This window comes from Diabrotica virgifera, chromosome 3 (genome assembly GCF_917563875.1).
Source record: "Diabrotica virgifera virgifera chromosome 3, PGI_DIABVI_V3a".
In the NCBI taxonomy this organism is placed as follows: domain Eukaryota; kingdom Metazoa; phylum Arthropoda; class Insecta; order Coleoptera; family Chrysomelidae; genus Diabrotica; species Diabrotica virgifera.
The window spans coordinates 259,226,050-259,245,592 of NC_065445.1; the positions used below are offsets into that span (position 1 = coordinate 259,226,050).

Below are 19,543 nucleotides of genomic sequence, written 5' to 3' on the forward strand. Positions count from 1 at the left end.
AATTAGGCAGGACGAAAGTATAAAATCCACTAAACATACCGATACTGAGGGAAAGAGACATATTTTGCATGCAGGTAGAAATCATGGTTTTATTGATGGGCGTTTTCGTTCAAAATCAAAATTGGAGGATTATCACAGTAATATTAATACGGAAATATTTGTACATTGGTTGAAAGCAAACCTCTTGCCAAGTTTACATGAACCATCTGTAGGCCAGGGTAATAAGGCAAAAATATACCCTGTTCGTGACACTCGAGCAGCCAGGGTACTGAAGCGTTTTTTCGACAGGTAATACATATGAGAACAAATTGTAACTATTTCCTGCGTAGGATCTGGCGGCCATTTTTATTTATAAACAATTTAATGTCGAAAAACGGCATTTTTTCCGTTTTTTCTCAAATCAATGGAAAACAGTGTACCTTGTGGTTACATTAGTACAAACATCTTCGTGAGCATGGAAAAATCTTTAAAATGACGTATTACACAGATTGATAAACTTATTTATTGTTAATATAATTGAGAAAAAAGGTCTAAATTGCAAAAAAATTAATTTTGCAATAACTATTGTAAAAATTAGTATACAGCTTTGAAATTTTTGTCAAATGAGGGTTCTGTAGTGCGTAATATGTGACAAAAATTTCGAAGCGATTTATTCAATTGTTTATATTTTATTCAAATTGTTTATCCCAGAGAGCTTTTTTTGCAATAAAATAAGTCAGAAAAGCAGAATGTTAGAACCATTCTGCAGGTGGCAAATAAAAGATCATAAGCTAAACTTTCAAGCTTGTTTAAAAAAAATTCAATAAAAAGTGCATGTATTAGTAATAAATAATTATGCAAAAGTCTCGTCAATTTTTCCTTATAAACAATTTGAATAGCTTTTTTGTTATGGTCGGCACAAACATTTTTTTACATATTCTACAAGATGGTATTTTTACACGAACTTTAAAAAAAAATAATTTAGCCTAGGTCAATTAGGGCCAATGTTAGCAACATTTTTTTTTTTTAAATTTACAGCTAATTTGTTTATAAAAAATAAGGATCGAAAATAGCGCTTTTTCACTTTTAAAGACATGAAGTATTCATAAAAATTGTTTTGCTCTATTTGCTTTTCAAGGAAGTCGTCAATAAAGCTTTAGAAATGAAGTATGTAAATCCATGCGACCTAAAATTGAAATATTAACTTCAAAATCCTACAGCTTTTTGTATCTTGGGAACCAACCAATGGATTTTAATGTTTTTTTAATTTGTATGTACTTTTAGCGTACTTTACAAATATGGAGTCAGTTGATATAAATTATAATAACCAATTTAATTTATTTAAACAAAAAAAAACAATTTATTTAATTTTTTACCATGTTTTAGGTGCACTACTACCAAGTAATGTATATAATAATTGATAAAAAATTGTTATGAATATATTATAATATATACAGGGAGGGGCTAAATTATGGAAAAAATTTATTTTCTCTAAAATGGAGGATTGTGAACAAATCCCGCAACAGGTCGATTTTTATTTTTAAATTACAATGTTTTGGCATATATTTCATATTAGTGACGTCATCCACCAGAGCGTGATGACGTAATCTATGATTTTTTAAATAGGAATAGGGGTCGTGTGAAACCCCATTTGAAATGTGTTCAATTCTCTATTCAGTAATATAAACATTAATATCATTATTTATACAGGGTAGCCAAAAAAATAATTTTTGAATTAAATTAATTGACGAAAAAAGAAGAATGTATACAGTTTATTTATCTCAAAATACTTTCTGTCGCTGTAAGAAAATTGAAAAAAATGTTTAGTTGGCAAATAAACATTGATTTTCGCTCAAATTAAATGTTAAAACTGCAAAGAGGTTGTCTGTGATTTAATTTAAGCGAAAAGAAATGTTTATTTGTGAAATAATTTTTTTTATTTACTGGCAGCAGTACAATGTATTTTGAGTTAAATAAATTACATACATTCTTCTTTTTGCGTCAATTAATTTAATCCAAAAATTATTATTTTGGTCACCCTGTATAAATAAGGATATAATTGTTTATATTACTGAATAGACAATTGAACACCCTTTCAAATGAGGTGTCACATGACCCCTATTCCCATTTAAAAAAATCATCGATTACGTCATCAAGCTCAGATGGATGACGACACTAGTATAAAATATATGCCAAAAAAATTGTAATTTAAAAATAAAAATCGACCTGTTTCGGGATTTTTCTTCAAAGTCGTCGATTTTAGAGAAAATGAATTTATTCCATAATTTAGCCCTCTCTGTATATATTATTATAATAAAAGAAAAATTTCTATAAAAGTGTGACTTTTACTCTATAAGTTTGCTTACAGTTGCAGTAATTTTTTTGATTCATTGTTTATCAAATCATTGTTATGTCTTAGATTTTATATTTATATGAATAAAAAATAATATTACCTGGGGAATAGTCCGATATTCCTCTACCAAGGCCATAACTGTACCAAATTTTCTGGAGGCCTGGGATAACGGCGCATAGCTCTTTTTAATTCATCCCATAAATGCTTAACAGGATTGAGATCTGGGCTGCATGCGGGCCATTCTAATCTTATCAATCCAACCTCTATTTTATGAGTCAATCAGTGTTTTTATTTACAAAAAATGGTACAGCTCTTACACGAAAAGAGATATTCGGATAATTCAAAAAACAAAATTTTAGTGATGTCTCTGGGATAATATGACAGGACTATGACACAAAATGAGCCCTTCCGTTTTTCCACAGAATTTTTTAAAGTTAGTAGAAAATACAACGCTTCCATTCACCCCTGTATAATGCCACGCAAGCAAATTTTTTTGTTACCGGAAAAATACGAAACGATATCAATATATGTATCTACAAATTGGTGCAAGAATCTTAAAAATCGGAGCACAAATAATAAAGTTATAAACTATTAAACTTAATCAAAAATTTTGGGTGGCCGAATTTTGTGCCGGTGAGTGTAGTAATAATATATTTATTACAATTTTTTATCAATTATTACATACATAACATTGTAGTTGTTCACCTAAAATACGGTAAAAAAATTTTTTTTGAAAAAAATTTTTTTAAACAAATTAAATTGTTTATTAAATAATTTATAAATCAACAGACTCCATATTTGTAAAGTACGCTAAAAGTACATACAAATTAAAAAAAACATTAAAATCCATTGGTTGCTTCCCAAGTTACAAAAAATTGTAGGATTTTGAAGTTGATATTTCAATTTTAGGTCGCACGGATTTTATGCTTCTACTTCATTTTTGAAGCTTTATTGACGACTCCCTTAAAGAGCAAATAAATCCAAAATTTTTTCTGAATACTTTGTGTCTTTAAAAGTGGAAGAGCGCTATTTTCGATTCTTATTTATCATAAACAAATTAGCTGTGGATTTTTAAAAAAATGTTGCTAACTTTGGCCCTAATTGACCTAGGCTAACTTATTTTTTCCTAAGTTCGCATAAAAATGCCATCTTTTAGAATGTGCAAAAAAAATGTTTGTACCGGCCATAACAAGAAAGTTATTCAAATTGTTTATAAGGAAAAATTAACGAGAATTTTTCATAATTATTTATTACTAATAAGTGCACTCTTTATTAACATTTTTTAAACAGGTTTGAAAGTTTAGCTTATGCTCTTACATTTGACACCTGCAGAGTGGTTCTAACATTCTGTTTTTCTGACTTATGTTATTGCAAAAAAAAGCTTTCTGGGATAAACAATTTGAATAAAATATAAACAATTAAATGAATCGCTTTGAAATTTTTGTCACTTGTTAAGCACTAATTAACCCTCATCTGACAAAAAATTCAAAGTTGTACACTAATTTTTACAATAGTTATTGCAAAATTATTTTTTTTTTGAAATTTAGACCTTTTTTCTCAATTATATTAACAATAAATAAGTGTATCAACCTTTGTAATACGTCATTTTAAAGGTTTTTCTATGCTCTCGAAGATTTTTGTTCTAATGTAACCAGAAGGTGCACTGTTTTCCATTGATTTGAAAAAAATCGGAAAAAATGCCGTTTTTCGACATTAAATTGTTTATAAATAAAAATGGCCGCCAGATCCTACGCAGGAAATATTCACAATTTGTTCTCATAGGTATTACCTGTCGAAAAAACGCTTCAGTACCCTGGCTGCTCGAGTGTCATGGAAAAAACCTTATTACCCTGGAGTACTGTTCTAATACTGGATAATGCTCCGTAGCATTCGCAAATTTTAAATAGGCAACCAACAAACATGATGGTTGATAATAGTTTTAGGAGATTAGGAGATTAGATTTTGTTTTGTTTTTGTACCATTAATTAAATATTCTACTAATAGGTCTGGATCCCGCGTATGCGAAAAAAGTTGATTAATAGCAAGCTGAAAATTTGTTAATAGCTTAAGGGTGTCTAGTCGGATAAACTTTGATATATGGGAACACTGGAACAGGGCAGTTTTAATTGTGGAACAGGTTAAAAATTTTGAACGGTCAGACCACGAAAACGGCACATTTATTTTGTCTGACAGAATAGACTTAAACTCTCCAAACAGAGATTAAACTGTCATGCAAAAATCAGACTGCTATTTATCCCCTGTCATAATTCCTGTCATTTGACATATTCTACAGGTTCCACTCATTAAAACGCCCATTTGGTGATAAATGGCAGCCTGCTTTTTGCATGAGAGTTTAATCTCTGTTCGGAGAGTTTAGGTCTGTTCTGTCGGACAAAATAAATATGCCGTTTTCGTGGTGTGACCGTTCCAAATTTTTAAACTGTTCCACAATTAAAACTGCCCCTGTTCCAGTGTTCCCATATATCAAAGTTTGTCGGAGTAGACACCCTTAAGCTATTAACAAATTTTCAGCTTGCTATTAATCAACTTTTGTTTCATACGCGGGATCCAGACCTATAAATAAATGTACACAGTTTCATTACTTACAATCGTATTTAAAAAATTGAGAGGATTTAATGTAACAACTATAATTCAAAACAGTCGTATATTCATGGAATAGACTGAATAGAGCTAGTTCCTGTCGCCTGTTAATTTATAAGTTAACAGTGACAACATACGCAGAGTAATATTACCTATCAAGGAGATGATTTTCACAAAGGATCCAGAACTAGAAGTACGGTTGCGTTATTAAAGTGAAAACTGGAATAGCGTGTACAGTAACAAAGACAATTACCATGATTGAATTCTGGAAAGCTTTTACGTATATTTTAAGATTATCATTTGGTTAACTAGTATAACATTATTTTTCTTCGTTGTACACTTAAAACAATAATTTACAATATTTTCCTTAAAAGTATCTATACAGGGTGTCCCGGAAAATAGTGCGTTCCTTTAAAGTATAGGTAGTAGGCACCATGCAGAACAAAAAAACTCTTATAACATTTTTTTCTAAATTCAACCGTTTGACCAAAAAACTATAAAACATTTTGGAATTCAAATTCAAATCTGGCAACTCTGTGAAGTACAAAAATCTAAACGTAAATAGTCCCATGTTTAGTAAACAGATAAATTTGGAAGAATACTGTTTAGTGTCAACGCCGAAAATGTTTTTGAATCGTGTGTTCATGAGTTAAGTAATATTATGATATTATGTTGATTATTTATGGCAGATCAATAAATGGAGAGGCATAACACCTGCTATAATTTCTTTCAAAATGTTTTGCTGGAATTTCTCGTCGTATGAGTGCATGATACTCTATGAATTCATGTGTTCGCAAAAGTGGTGGTTCAGTTAAAATGTGTGTTTTCATGTTAAAATATGTAAGTATAATTCGTTTAAAATTATGCCATATTTCAAGTACATTTTAAAAAAAATTATAGTAAACAAAAATAGTAAGTATTAAGTTGGATTATTTTAAATACTGTAAGACACAAACGAGTTCTTATTCACCAGTGAGTAACATGTTGCCAGATTATTTAATTTTCTGAAGATTAAAATTCAGGTATATGGAAACCAATGTAATCTTTTTTTTGGAAACCGTTAACTTTAGAGAAAAATGGTATAGGACTTTTTTGTTCTAAATTGTGTATTCTATCCATACCTTAAAGGAACGCACTATTTTCCGGGACACCCTGTATACACTAAACGCACAAAGTATCACATAATTTTTAAAACAAAAAAAATTTAAATAATTTTTAATTTTTAGCAGAATGTTATAATACCCATCTATCGTCTTCTTTAGGTGTCTACAAATCCATAACATTTCAAGTTGAAGCGTGTTTTTGTCGAAAAAAAAAACAGTAAACAAAACGTTGTTAAAGGAGAGCATTTATTTTGGATATTTGTGTTTGACAATTTGATCTGTGCACCGTGTCTGCTTGAGTTTTCAATAAGGAGATACGTTCTTACAAAAAATGACTAGTATAACGTCAGAACAAGCAACCCAAACTGTAGGATCAATTGGAGATGGACGATCGCGGCAGTATCTTGCTGATGTTATGGGAATCCATCAATCCAGCACTTCAAGAGCTTAAAGAAGGCATAAAGAAAGGGGAGGAGACTCAAGAACACCAGTTCCAAGACTCCCCAGGGGCACGAACCCAGCAGATGAACGTTATGTACATCTGCAGACTTTACGTACACATCATGTTACTAGATAACTGTGAAATAATCTTTCCACAGCCCTGGCCCGTAATATTCGGTTTGTAAAGTGCCAATTCGGTTAGAAGCAGATTAAGGGAATATGGAATCAGAGCCAGAATGCTTGCTACTGCTACAATGTTAACGAGTGCACACCGCATAGCACGTTTAAATTTTGCACCAGAACATGTCGATTGGGATATTAACGACTGGACTAATATTCTTTATACTGAGGAGTCAAGATGTGCACTTTGTGGATTTGACAGAGCAAAGTGCCTATCGGATCCAAAAGGGCAAATTTTATCGTTAATAGCCCAATCGATATGTTCGGGTGCAATACTTAAATGTGACATACGGTGTGCCCTCGTTAACACTGGAGCAGTAGCAGTCATTCTGACTCTGATTCCAAATTCCCTTAATCTGTTTGTACAATAAGGAAAAAACCCCTTACTCTATAATATAATATGTATAAAAAAATGTATATTATTTTAAGTAAATTAGGTTGTTACAAAAAGATATTTTTTCTAAATATGCAAACAAAACGAAGGTTGATTAACGCAGTTTTGTTTATGGAACCTCGTAGAGGCTCACGTATAGTTTACTTTTCAAAGTCCAAATTATAAGGAGATGTAAATAGCCCACAGAGAGATTATCATAAATTGATTATAATATTGTTATTATCAAGATCGTTACTATGCTAGTGAGGCGTCCTACGAGAAGGATGTCCTGAAGGACCACCCTGCGATGTGTACGAATACGATGTGTACGAAATGTCTGTAGAACATAATGTGTACGCAAAGTCTGCAGATGTAAATATCGTTCAACTGCTGGGTTCGTGCACCTGGAAAGTCCTGGAACTGGTCTTTTGTGTATCCTCCACTTTCTTTACACCTTCTTAAAGCTCTTGAAACGTTGGATTGGTGGGTTTCTATAACTTCAGCAAGATATTGCTGCGATCGGCCATCTCCAATTAAACCTTCAATTAAGGCTGCTTGTTCTGACATTATATTACTCATTTTTTGTAAAAACGCACCTCCTCATTGAAAACTCAAGCAGACATAGTGCACAGATCAAATGCTCGAACACAAATGTCCAAAATAAATATTCTGCTCTAACAATGTTTTGTTTCTTGTTTTTTTTTGGCAAAAACATGTTTTAACTTGAAATGCTATGGGTTTGTACACACCTAAACAAGACGATAGACGAATATTACATCATTCTGCTAAAAATTAAATATTATTTTTAAACTTTTTTTTTCTCAAAAATTATCCAATACTTTTTTAATTTAAACATAGTACAATATAATATAAAATGTTAATATAAGAATGGTAAAAAGATGATTTTTATTCAACAATTGTAGATATATTTTGATGTTTTGGCACCTTCTTTGTATATTCCTTTTGTAGTTTTTAAATTATGTGTTTTTAAAATTTTCTGTACTGTATTAAAACAAAAGAAAATTTATTAAAAATCATGAATAGAAAAATACTTTTGGTACATATTAATAGTGTACATATTTATTAGTTCTGTTTACTATCGACATAGTGTTAATAATTTATTATACTTAAGTAAGTTCCAAATATAGAAGCACAAAATGTCAGAATATCAAATAGTTTATTTAGCACATAGCCAGCTTTGATAATATCTCAATGCGGTAATTATTGAGATACTGATGGAAGTAAATTTGATATACGTTCTGCCGATACAACATAATTCTAAACAAAGTTCAAATTCGTCAAAACATGTAAAACTTACACGAAGTGGTGATTTTTAAGTCATTTTACATTGCATTATTCACCTCAAATATTATAATTAAAATAAAAAAATTTAATAAAAAAAGATAAAAGAGTTTTCAATCTAATAGCACATAAAATAATACTAAAAATATTACTCTACATCCCACCAGACTGAACACAATGGGAACCTACTCTGGTTACACCTCCGAGGCTTCTAAAATTTACAAGCCATTACGAATGCTGAGACTAAAGAAGATGAGGGAATTTTACCGTCCTTCCAGTTTATACGGTTGGGCGTTGATCTATATCTTCCGTTTCGCACCTAACCTTATCCGAGTATTGATCGGCCACTCCACGGTCTTTGGGTATTGAGTAAAGCCCGTCTTTCATCCTACTCAACTGAACGCCGCTAGCACTTATTTCTGGGTAGCCCTCAAAATCCTAACAAGCTTAACTTCACGCGCTACTTTGATACACGAATTATAAAAAAAATATGCATTGATATCCAGATCCCGTAATCTTTAATGCATTACAAAATGAGTCCAAAGACATCAATTTTATTTTTGGAATTCCACCTTTAATTTACCCTAAGCTTTCCGTAGATTATTACCGATAAGGTAGAGTGGTCGGTATTTTGTGTCGCGCCCCTTATTTATGTTCATAGACAACACGCGGAATACCGAAATCCATTCGGATTACTGAAGTATTCGCCTTTTTATTTTACGTACCAACTGTATAGAACAACACGCCTAGATAATGAAAATATTAGAAGAGCCAGGAATTAAAGACCCACATCTGAAAATAATTAGAAACCTTTATTGGAATCAGACAGAAAATCTCAAAGTTGAAGCTGAACACACCAAATATGTAAAGCTCATGAGTGGAGTGAAGCAAGACTGTATTTTGCCTCCTCCAATCATCAAAGAAGACCTTTGCCTCCTCTACCCTGAAACAATATTTATCGAAGCTTTGCACAAATCTCAAAAGAGTTTCTACTAAATAGGTACCGGCTAAACAACTTCAGATATATGCAGATGACACCATAGTATTTGCGGACAACCTAGAAGACCTACAATTCCTTATGAACAAAATCAAGAAGTATTACAGTCAACAATATGGACTCATTCTTCTTTACGGACCTTCTCCGCGACGAAAGTTGGCAATCATCATTGCTATTCTAACTTTTGACACTACAGTCCGAAAGAGTTCAGTTGAGCTGCATTCAAAGCATTCTCTGAGATTTGTCAGCCACGACATTTTTCTTCCACCTATGCTGCGCCTTCCTTGAATCTTTCCTTGCGTAATTAATTTTAGGAGTTCATATAATATGTCACCACGTTTTATATGACCCAAGTATTGCAGTTTTCTTATTTTGATGGAATCCAGTACCTCCCTGCTGTTCTCTATTCTTCTTCGTTTGTTAGTCTGTCTGTCCAGGAAATTCTCAGCATTCGTCGATATATCCACATTTCAAATGCTTCCAATCTACTGAGACATTGTATATTAAGGGCTCATGTCTCCACACCATACAAAAGAACAGAAGATACATAATACTTTAGTACTCGTTTTCTAAGATTTAGGCTAAGGTCTCTACTACATGATATTTGTTTCATATATGGACTCAATACAAACCTAAAGCAGAAAAGGCTTATGATTATTATTAGTGAGAAAAAGATAACCTCAATTAAAACTTTTTAAAAAGAGTAAAGCACTACAAATACCTAGCCATAATAATTGAAGAATGGACCAACAATCAAGAGATAAGAGCGCGCATCAGAAAAGCTAGATCCACCTTCAACCGTATGGGGGGCCTTCTTCAAGAACCACAATCTTTCACTTGGTATAGAAGTAACAATGTTGCGATTCTATGTCTTCTCTCTCCTTTTTATAGCGTTGAATCGTGGACTTTCAACGAAGATATGTACAGAAAATTGGAAGCATTTGGGATGTGGCTCTATCGGAAAATATTTAACATTCCATAGACTGACCGAGTCACAAATGAGGAGGTCCTCAGAAGAATGAAGAAGAACTGAAAGGTACTGACCATCATCAAATCTCGAAAGCTCCTGTACTTCGGGCACATTCTGCGAAATTAATTCAGATATGCCCTTCTGTAAGCCATCCTGCAAAGAAAAATGTTTGGAAAACGAGTTCCAGGAAGAAGAAGAACATCCTAGTTAAAGAACCTCAGAACCTGGTCAACACATGTGCAGATAAGATCAATTGGATCTTATCTCCGCGCTGCTTCTGATAAGATCCAAGATTGCTATGATGTTCGAAAACATTCGTCACTGATGGGAGCATCAAGAAGAACATTGTGTAGTCAATTTTATTTTGTTTGTTATATTATACAATTTCATTTCAATTAAACTTGCGTTTAACTGAGTCTGATATCTGATAGATTTACCCCTGATAACTTTAAAATTGATAAAAAATCGACCATAACATCTAAATCCAAGTTGAGGAAGAAAAGGAATTCTTCCTCAACGTCTTAAGAGGATCTGTAATTATGACAATAATTCATAGTTTTTGTTTATATCTCACTAATATACACTAATTTTTTCCAGGTCTTCCTTGTCATCGCGTACTTACATCCGACAAAGACAACCTCACTTTGGTTTTCAACGAAATGCAGCGATTAGAAGACGAAGAAGACGACGCACAAATCGACCAATCGGACTACTCGGATTACAAGCAATTTGCAAGTGATTATAGCGATGACGACGAAAGGTTTTTTCCGTTTCAAAAGTTTAAGTACAAGACCAACTGCTGCTACGGTTTATCCATGGACTTACTCGAGAATGTTGCTCAAGAATTAGAATTCGATTTTAGGTTGTACATAGTCGCCGATGGACTTTTTGGTTCAAGAATTGTAAAGAGGAAAGGCAAAAGGAGTGAGAGGGATGTGGGGAAGAAATTTTTAAGTTATAGGTAAGTCATTCTCCGTTTTTTATTACCCTTTATAATAAAACTTGTCAATTTACCTGGCTTATGATTTTTCTTATGAGCCCTGTTGCCCTTTTGTTTAAATTTTCATCACACAATGAAGAGATACATGAAGTGTGTCAATATTTACTCTAAAAGTACCTGACTTGTCTTTTAAGCCGGCATCCGACAGGTAAATTTTTTTGCTACTAACAGACAGGTGGGGTGTGACCAACCCCAGCAACCCATAGTTAAAGAATCTCAAAAAATATCTTTACGTTTACTTTTCTGTGATATCTGGAACGTCAACATCTTGAAGCTGGTCAGGATAGTCACTATTTACATTAACATTGTCTATTTCTTCACTTATTTCCGAATCACCCTTGTCAATACATTCGTCACTATCCCTTCATGTCTGCTTCATCCCATAAGACCTGAAGACGTGCTTGTTCTCGTTCGCAATTATTTTTAGCTTAGACTAATATAAAAAATATGTTAAAATCTGTAATATTTAGTATTATTCACTTACTTTTATAGGAGTATAACAAAATAAAAACAATTCTGCAGAAAGTACAAAAACCTGTGACCACTTTCAATCCAAATATTCTTTGCTGAAATTAAACAGACGACTAAAAACTATGTGTCATCACATAGATGAATAGACATTAGAAAGCTATCTGGCCGTTGTGGCCACTACATGCAAAATTTCCTTATGTTTTAGGCGCTTCAGTATTGTTGGGGTGTACTACACCCCACCTGTCGGATGCCGGGTTAATAACTTGTTTAATGTCTTGTCTTGTACCCTGTCCCCTAATCCCTGAACTCCATCCATAATTGATAACCTCCTTTAAATAATGCAAATTTAATTTCCGGAAGTCTAATATTATTTCCTAGGTTTTCACCCAGGAAAGAACTTGAATTGTCCTCTGAATTAAGAATGGATGCTATATTATGTTTCTTGTCACACTATCTATTAGTCACAGCAACACTGGAACAATATAGAATAGATTAGAGATACATTAATCGTATAGAATACATATGAAGAGTACAAGGGGAAAACAAAAAATGTCACTTTTTCATTAATTTTGGATTTTCTCGCCATGTGGCAGGAAAAACTAAGTACTATCGACTAGGCTATCCATTTAGGACAATAAACAGAAAGATAAGTTTATAAAATTTTTTTAAGAATTTGTATCCAGGCGAAGAATCAGGATTGACCGTACGCCACTGAACAAAAAGAAGGACTGTTAGCAGTCTTTTGGTGTATTATTAAATTAACAAATTAATATAGATTCATATTATATTAAGATTATAAAATATGGATTGCACAAATTCTGCTTCTTCATCTTCTTTAAGTGCCATCTTCGTTCCGAAGGTTGGCGATCATCAGTGCTATACGTATTTTCGAAACTGCTGACCGAAACAATTCGTTGTTGCTACAGCTATACCAGTCCCGTAGATTTTTTAGCCAGGAGTTTCGTCTTCTTCCTGTGGACCTTTTTCCTCCTATCTTCCCTGCATAATTATTGGAAGCAGTTCATATCTTTCGCCTCTTGTAATATGTCCCAAGTATTGCAGTTTTCGTTGTTTGATCGTAAATATGACTTCCTTTTCTTTATTCATTCTTCCCAAGAACTCGACGTTTGTGTCTCAAAAATTCTGCTAAGAATCTTCTAAGTAATTTTAGACATCATAAGAATTAAACCTTTTCTGCTGTTTATCTCAATATGTATAAAATGTGACATTCCTTATTTTTCCCTTGTACTCTTCATATACCTTAATGTCACCACAACTGTATATCTTCATCAAGCAATGGGTAAGATGAGAGTAGGCAGAGAGGTAAGGGCATTTAACCAGAACTTTTATAACTTTTATCGAATAGGTAATGAAATCACTGTATTGGGAGAACAGGGGCATCAATTCACCTTAGCTCCTTAAATGTCCTCCCTAGTCTTTTTTTTCATTTGTAGCTCGTTTGCTTTGCAAATTTTAGAAGGCATGAGTTTGGGTTTTCCCAGAACTTGGTCCCAAGAGTAGAGTCTTTAGATTTTTGGATTTAAAACTTTTTATTGTTTTAAATTATTCCAGTTTGGATCTTTGATCTCTTGTGCAAAAAATTACTATTTAATACGCTAGTTGTTTATTTGTACTGACTTTTATTAATTATGTGCTTATCCTCTACGACACAAATTATAAATCCACGCCCTTAATAGATGGCAATTGTAGTAGTAAACCCCCAATTAATAACGTAAAAAACCCGATAAATCAGAATGATTAACATACCGGTTGAAACGTTCTGACAAGATAGATAAATTAACGTTTTCGTTTTTCTTTTTTGGATTTAACGTAATAACTCAACCTTAATGACGCTCGGACGCTTTGGAACGAAACTCACTACAATAAAAATCTTCCTCATATTTCCTGCGTATCCTGACGACTCTTTTGACTTTAATATCTCTCAGCAGAGAGGTCTCGTTTTTCTTGCTGTCGTTTTTATTGAATGCTCTTTCTTTTCAAAAGCGCGTTTAATAAAATCTGACTGATCTTCAAGTAGTGTAAGTCGCGTTTGGTGGTTGTTCTCGTAAGAGGCTTGAGGTGTTTTATAAACTCAGTTGTTTACAGATACTCTAAGAGCAACGAAGAACCTGCATATTAAAATTCCAAAAAAACAAGTACTAACATCTTAAATCAATGACGTAAACACTAACTAACCGCCTGACAGACGGGTTTAACATTTTACTGGTTATTTTTTTTTTGTTAAATATTTTAATGCAAAAATATATTTCGATGACTTACTGAAAGCACTTCTTATCTAAAACACACAGCAATTATCTAGTTTTTCTGTACTTATTAAAATAAAAAAACATTATAACAAGAATGGAAGGATTGTTTGTGTGACTTTTTATTCCTGAAAAAAAGTTTAATAAAAATGAAACAAATTAAAGAATCTTGATAAAAATTTAAAATCTAGTTAAACAAAGAGAAATAAACATGAAAATAAAAAAGCTCTTACAAAATGTTAAAACAAGAAAAAACTGACAGCCACTAAAATTTGTACAGTGTAGCAATGGTAGTTAGTGGCAACATTTTCATCACGAATTGATCCCACTTCGCTTATGTCGTTTTCTACCTCATCAAATAATTTCAAAAGAGTTTCCTCGTAGTCTTTATCCCCTTATTTGAACTTTTTGACGAACTGGGGCACATTATGTTTAATGACGAACTGGGCACAAACACTAACACCCCGTTTATTAGACGGAAATCACACTTTGAGTCTAAATATTTTTCGAATAAAAACCTGCCGCAAATTGCCGAATTCAATACTACTAAATAACAATTCAACTTAAAAAGTCATAAACGGGTGACCTTCAAAATTTTCTAGGAAGGGTAATATCCCACTTTCAACAAGCGATGCCGTCTGAGAGACAATGTGTTAGTACTTAAGTGTTAAAAAGTGACACCTGTATTTGTTTACAAAAATATTCACACATAATCTAGGTTACTAATCTTGATTTGAATTCTGACCTTATGCTTATTTACTATGGGTAAAAACTAGAGTATAGATATGTATGTACTCAGTCAAAAAATGGTACGGAGTTAGGCTGTAACGGGTAGTTCTCATGGACACAAGAATTAGTAAAAAACAGGTTTAATATAAATAAAACTGTACTTTTAATAACAAAAATAACAAAAATAAAATGGTTTTCTCCGTACAAAAAATGAGAAAAAGTAAAAGTCAGTCCTGGAAAAGGTTTCGACAACGCTACGGTCAACTGTTCATACCTTCAAACAATAAACTTAGTCAGTATAAGTATTAGGTCTGGATTTCGCGTATAAAAAAAGTTGATTCATAGCAAGCTGAAAATTTGTTAATAGCTTAAGGGTGTCTAGTCGGACAAATTTTGATATATGGGAACACTGGAACAGAGGAAATTTTAATTGTGGAACAGGTTAAAAATTTGGAATGGTTAGACCACGAAAACGGCACATGTATTTTGTCCGACAGAACAGACTTAATAGTATAGTATAGTTGATCCAAAAGATGGCATAACCCAGACATCCAAAGTGAAAGTTATCCTTCAACACCAAATTGTTCGATATGGTCCACACAATGTCCAGAAAAAAGTCACACCATTTTGAGCGTCAGGTTTGGGGGGGGGGGAGGGGGGAGAAATCGGTAAATTTGTAGTTTTTTACGTTTTTCGTCAATATTTGTAAAACTATGCGGTTTAGCATGAACAACCCTCTACACAAAATTGTTCTACATTAAATTTGAAATAAAAAAGGCCGTAGCATAATCTTTCTAAAATTCATGGTTCCAAAGTTACGGAGGTAGTATAGTATAACTGGTCCAAAGAAAGCCTAACCCAAACATCCAAAGTAAAAGTTTTCCTCCTACACCAAATTGTTCTGTATAGTCCACATATTGTTCAGTAAAAAGTTACACCATTTTGAGCGTCCGGTTTGGGGGGCAGATGGGGGAGAAATCGGTAAATTAGTAGTTTCCTACGTTTTTCGTCAATATTTCTAAAACTATGCTTTAGCGTAACCAATGTTATATAAAAAAATGTTCTACATGAAATTTAAAACAAAAAATCTTTTATACACAATTGTTATAACATCAATGGTGTCAGAGTTACGAAGGGTGAAAAGTCGAGGTTTTCGATACTTTTTGTATTTTTTGGGCAATGTATGGTATAACTATACCAAAAACCCAGACATCCAAAGTGAAAGTTATCCTCCAACACCAAATTGTTCGATATGGTCCACATAATGTTCAGAAAAAAGTCACACCATTTTGAGAGTCGGGTTTGGGGGGAGAGGGGGGAGAAATCGGTAAATATAAAAAGTATCGAAAACCTCCACTTTTCACCCTCCGTAACTCTGGAACCGTTGATTTTATGACAATTATGTTAAAAGCTTTATTGCTTTAAATTTTATGTAGAACATTTTTCTATAGAACATTCTTTACGCTAAAGCATAGTTTTAGAAATATTGACGAAAAACCTAAAAAAAAAACTACTAATTTACCGACATTCTCCCCCATCTCCCCCCAAACCTGACGCTCAAAATGGTGTAACTTTTTACTAAACAATATGTGGACCATATAGAACAATTTGGTGTTGACGGAAAACTTTTACTTTGGATGTCTGGGTTAGGTCTTTTTTTGGACCAATTATATTATACTCCCTCCGTAACTTTGGAACCGTCCATTTTAGGATTGTGTATAGGACCTTTTTTATTTCAAATTTAATGTAGAACAATTTTGTATAGAAGGTTGTTTATGCTTAACCGCATAGTTTTAGAAATATTGACGAAAAACGTAAAAAACTACGAATTTAGAGATTTCTCCCATCTCTCCCCCCCCCCAAACCCGACGCTCAAAATGGTGTGACTTTTTTTTGAACATTATATGGACTATATAGTACAATTTGGTGTTAGCGGATAACTTTCACTTTGGATGTCTGGGTTTGGGTCTAACTATACTATAAACTCTCCGAACAGGGATTAAACTCTCATGCAAAAATCAGACTGCTATTTATCACTAATTGGACGTTTTAATGAGTGGAACATCTAGAATATGTCAAATTACAGGAATTATGACAGGTGATAAATAGCAGTTTGATTTTTGCATGAGAGTTTAATCTCTGTTCGGAGAGTTTAAGTCTATTCTGTCGGACAAAATAAATGTGCCGTTTTCGTGGTGTGACCGTTCCAAATTTTTAATCTGTTCCACAATTAAAATTGCCCCTGTTCCAGTGTTCCCATATATCAAAGCTTATCCGACTAGACACCCTTAAGCTATTAACAAATTTTTAGCTTGTTATTAATCAACTTTTTTTTCATACGCGGGATCCAGACCTATATATTTATGTTACCGGCCAAACCCGATTTCAGGATAAACTAGTTTGGCCTAGGCGCGATAGGATAAACTAGTTTAGCCTAGTCCACACTAGTTTTTTCTGATATTAATATAGACAGTGCAGGATAAACTAGTACGGCCTAGTATAAACATTATAGTATACCTACAAAGCCAAAATAAATAGATATTTATACTGAATAAAATACTCTGTGAGTGGAAAAGAATCGTTTTTATTAAAACGATTATAATTCGTAGTTAAAACTAATTGACAATTAGTAATAGACTAGTAAGAATCTGTGAAAAAACGTCTATTTTTGGATGTGAGAGGTGGCATTCGGATTTTTGCAATTAAAGTTAGGTGACACCTTCAGTAATAATAATTGACTTATGCTCCTTCTCAAATATGCCCGGAACATTAATAAAAAAATTAAAACATTTAAAAATTTCGAAAAACGTCGATTTTTTTCTGCTTTCTTTTCTTATAACTTTAAAACGATTCGTTTTGTAACAAAGTCGTAGAGAAATAAAATAAAGATAATTGAATTTTGTATGATAACAACTGGTCAAAAATGTCTAACCGTATTACCTTTTCTGCAATATAGCAATAAATACAAAATAATGAGGCAAAATACGCCTGTTTTTATTCAATCTTTCTTAACCACTTTGGTGGCACTTATAACCTTAGTAATTCGCTTAGGAACTTATCTGTAACATACTTAAACCGTGTACCAAATTTCATTAAAATCGACCTAATAGATTTTGCATAATAAATTTGCAATCTAAATGTTTTTAAAAAAGTTCAAATTTTTTAAAATCTTTCTGAACAAAAAGTAGACCATTTACAAGTTGTCTAGTTTTTTTACATATAAAGAGGTGCTCTATCTATCTAATACACTTTACAGAATTAAAATCGGATTATTTAAGGGGCCTCAGCAATGTTTTAAACTTATAAAAAAATTTTTGGCTTATAAAAAATGGCTTTGTTTAATAATAAAAAAATTAATATTTAGCAATGCAAATAATTAAAATCGGTATATTTTGACTTAAACTTTCAAATGCTGTCAGCAGAATTGCTATTTTATTTTTTAATCAAAAGTTATTCGCGTTCAAAAATTGCAATTTTTCGATTTTTTGAAAGTTCCACTGCGTTTATCTCGAAAACTGTGCATCCTACGAAAAAAATTGTTAAAACTTTTTGCTTAGAATTACCCAATACAAAAAAATGTTTTATTTTGCGAAAAATCGATGTTATGTAATTCCTCAAATTCTTTGTTTATAACAATCTTATCGACATCCGGATCAACTGTTACCCAAAAAAATCGTGTTCTACAGGTCAAAAAATACATAAAAATCTTGGATAAGTCCATCTAAATAAAGGAGCCCGTAGCACCCCCTCCTGGCCACAGGACTAATTTGTTTATAAGCCAAAAAATTGTTTATAATTTTAAAACATTGCTGAGGCTGCTTGAATAATCCGATTTCAATTCTGTAAAGTGCATTAGATAGGTGGAGTGCTTTTGTATATGTAAAAAATTTACAAATTTTTGTATGTTCTAGTTTTTGTTGTGCAAGATTTTAAAAATTTTTAATTTTTTAAAAAAAGTTTAGATTGCAAAATTATTATTTGAAATCTAGTAAGTAAATTTTAATGAAATTTGGTGTACGATCTTAGCACATTACAAAAATTTTCTAAGCGCATTAGGAAGGTTCCAAGAGTAACCTAAGTGATGGAAAATCATTGAATGAAGACAGGCTAGTTTTGCCCCCTTATTTTATATTAAGTGCTATTGTGCAGCAAGGGTGATAAATTAGGGCATTTTTAACTAATCGCATCTGATAGAAAATTTAATTATCTTTGTTTTATTCCTATACGACTTTGTTCCACAATGAATGGTTTTAAAGTTATAAGCAAAAAAATAGAAAAAAAAACGAAATTTTTTGAAATTTTTAAATATTTTATTTTTTTTTTATTTATGTTCCGGGCATATTTGAGAAGGGGCATAAATCAATTATTATTAACGAAATTATCACCTAACTTTATCCGCAAAAATCTGAATGCCACGTTAAAAAATCCACCTAAAAACAAATCCTTACTGGTCTATAATACAAACAATCATATTATATAAAATAGTCAGTGTTTTTTTATAAAAGCAATAATTATTATACCTCAATTAAAAAAATTATTATTTATTTTTCTATGGAATGCTGTGGTGACAGAAATGCGAAGTATCATTGCCTTATTGCAATTATTGCATCTGTTTGTGGAACACTTTTTGTTGCAGCTACACTTGATAAGGATTTTTTCAGATCAGAATTCGACATTTGTCATCAAACTTTTTGAAAGGTAGTAGATATAAACTCAAGCTCTAAAATATCGTTAAGGATTGCAGATACGAGAGATTCAGTTGGATCAGAACAAGGTTTGG

The 19,543-nt window shown here is 32.4% G+C and overlaps 1 protein-coding gene across 1 annotated transcript in view; it reads left to right on the plus strand.

The window, feature by feature from the left end:
- Positions 1–19,543, plus strand: part of LOC114324772 (glutamate receptor ionotropic, NMDA 3B-like) — a 424,994-nt gene that overhangs the window by 221,864 nt on the left and 183,587 nt on the right. The window contains 1 exon segment of the mRNA XM_050647354.1: positions 10,897–11,223. Coding sequence (XP_050503311.1) covers positions 10,897–11,223 — 327 coding nt within the window.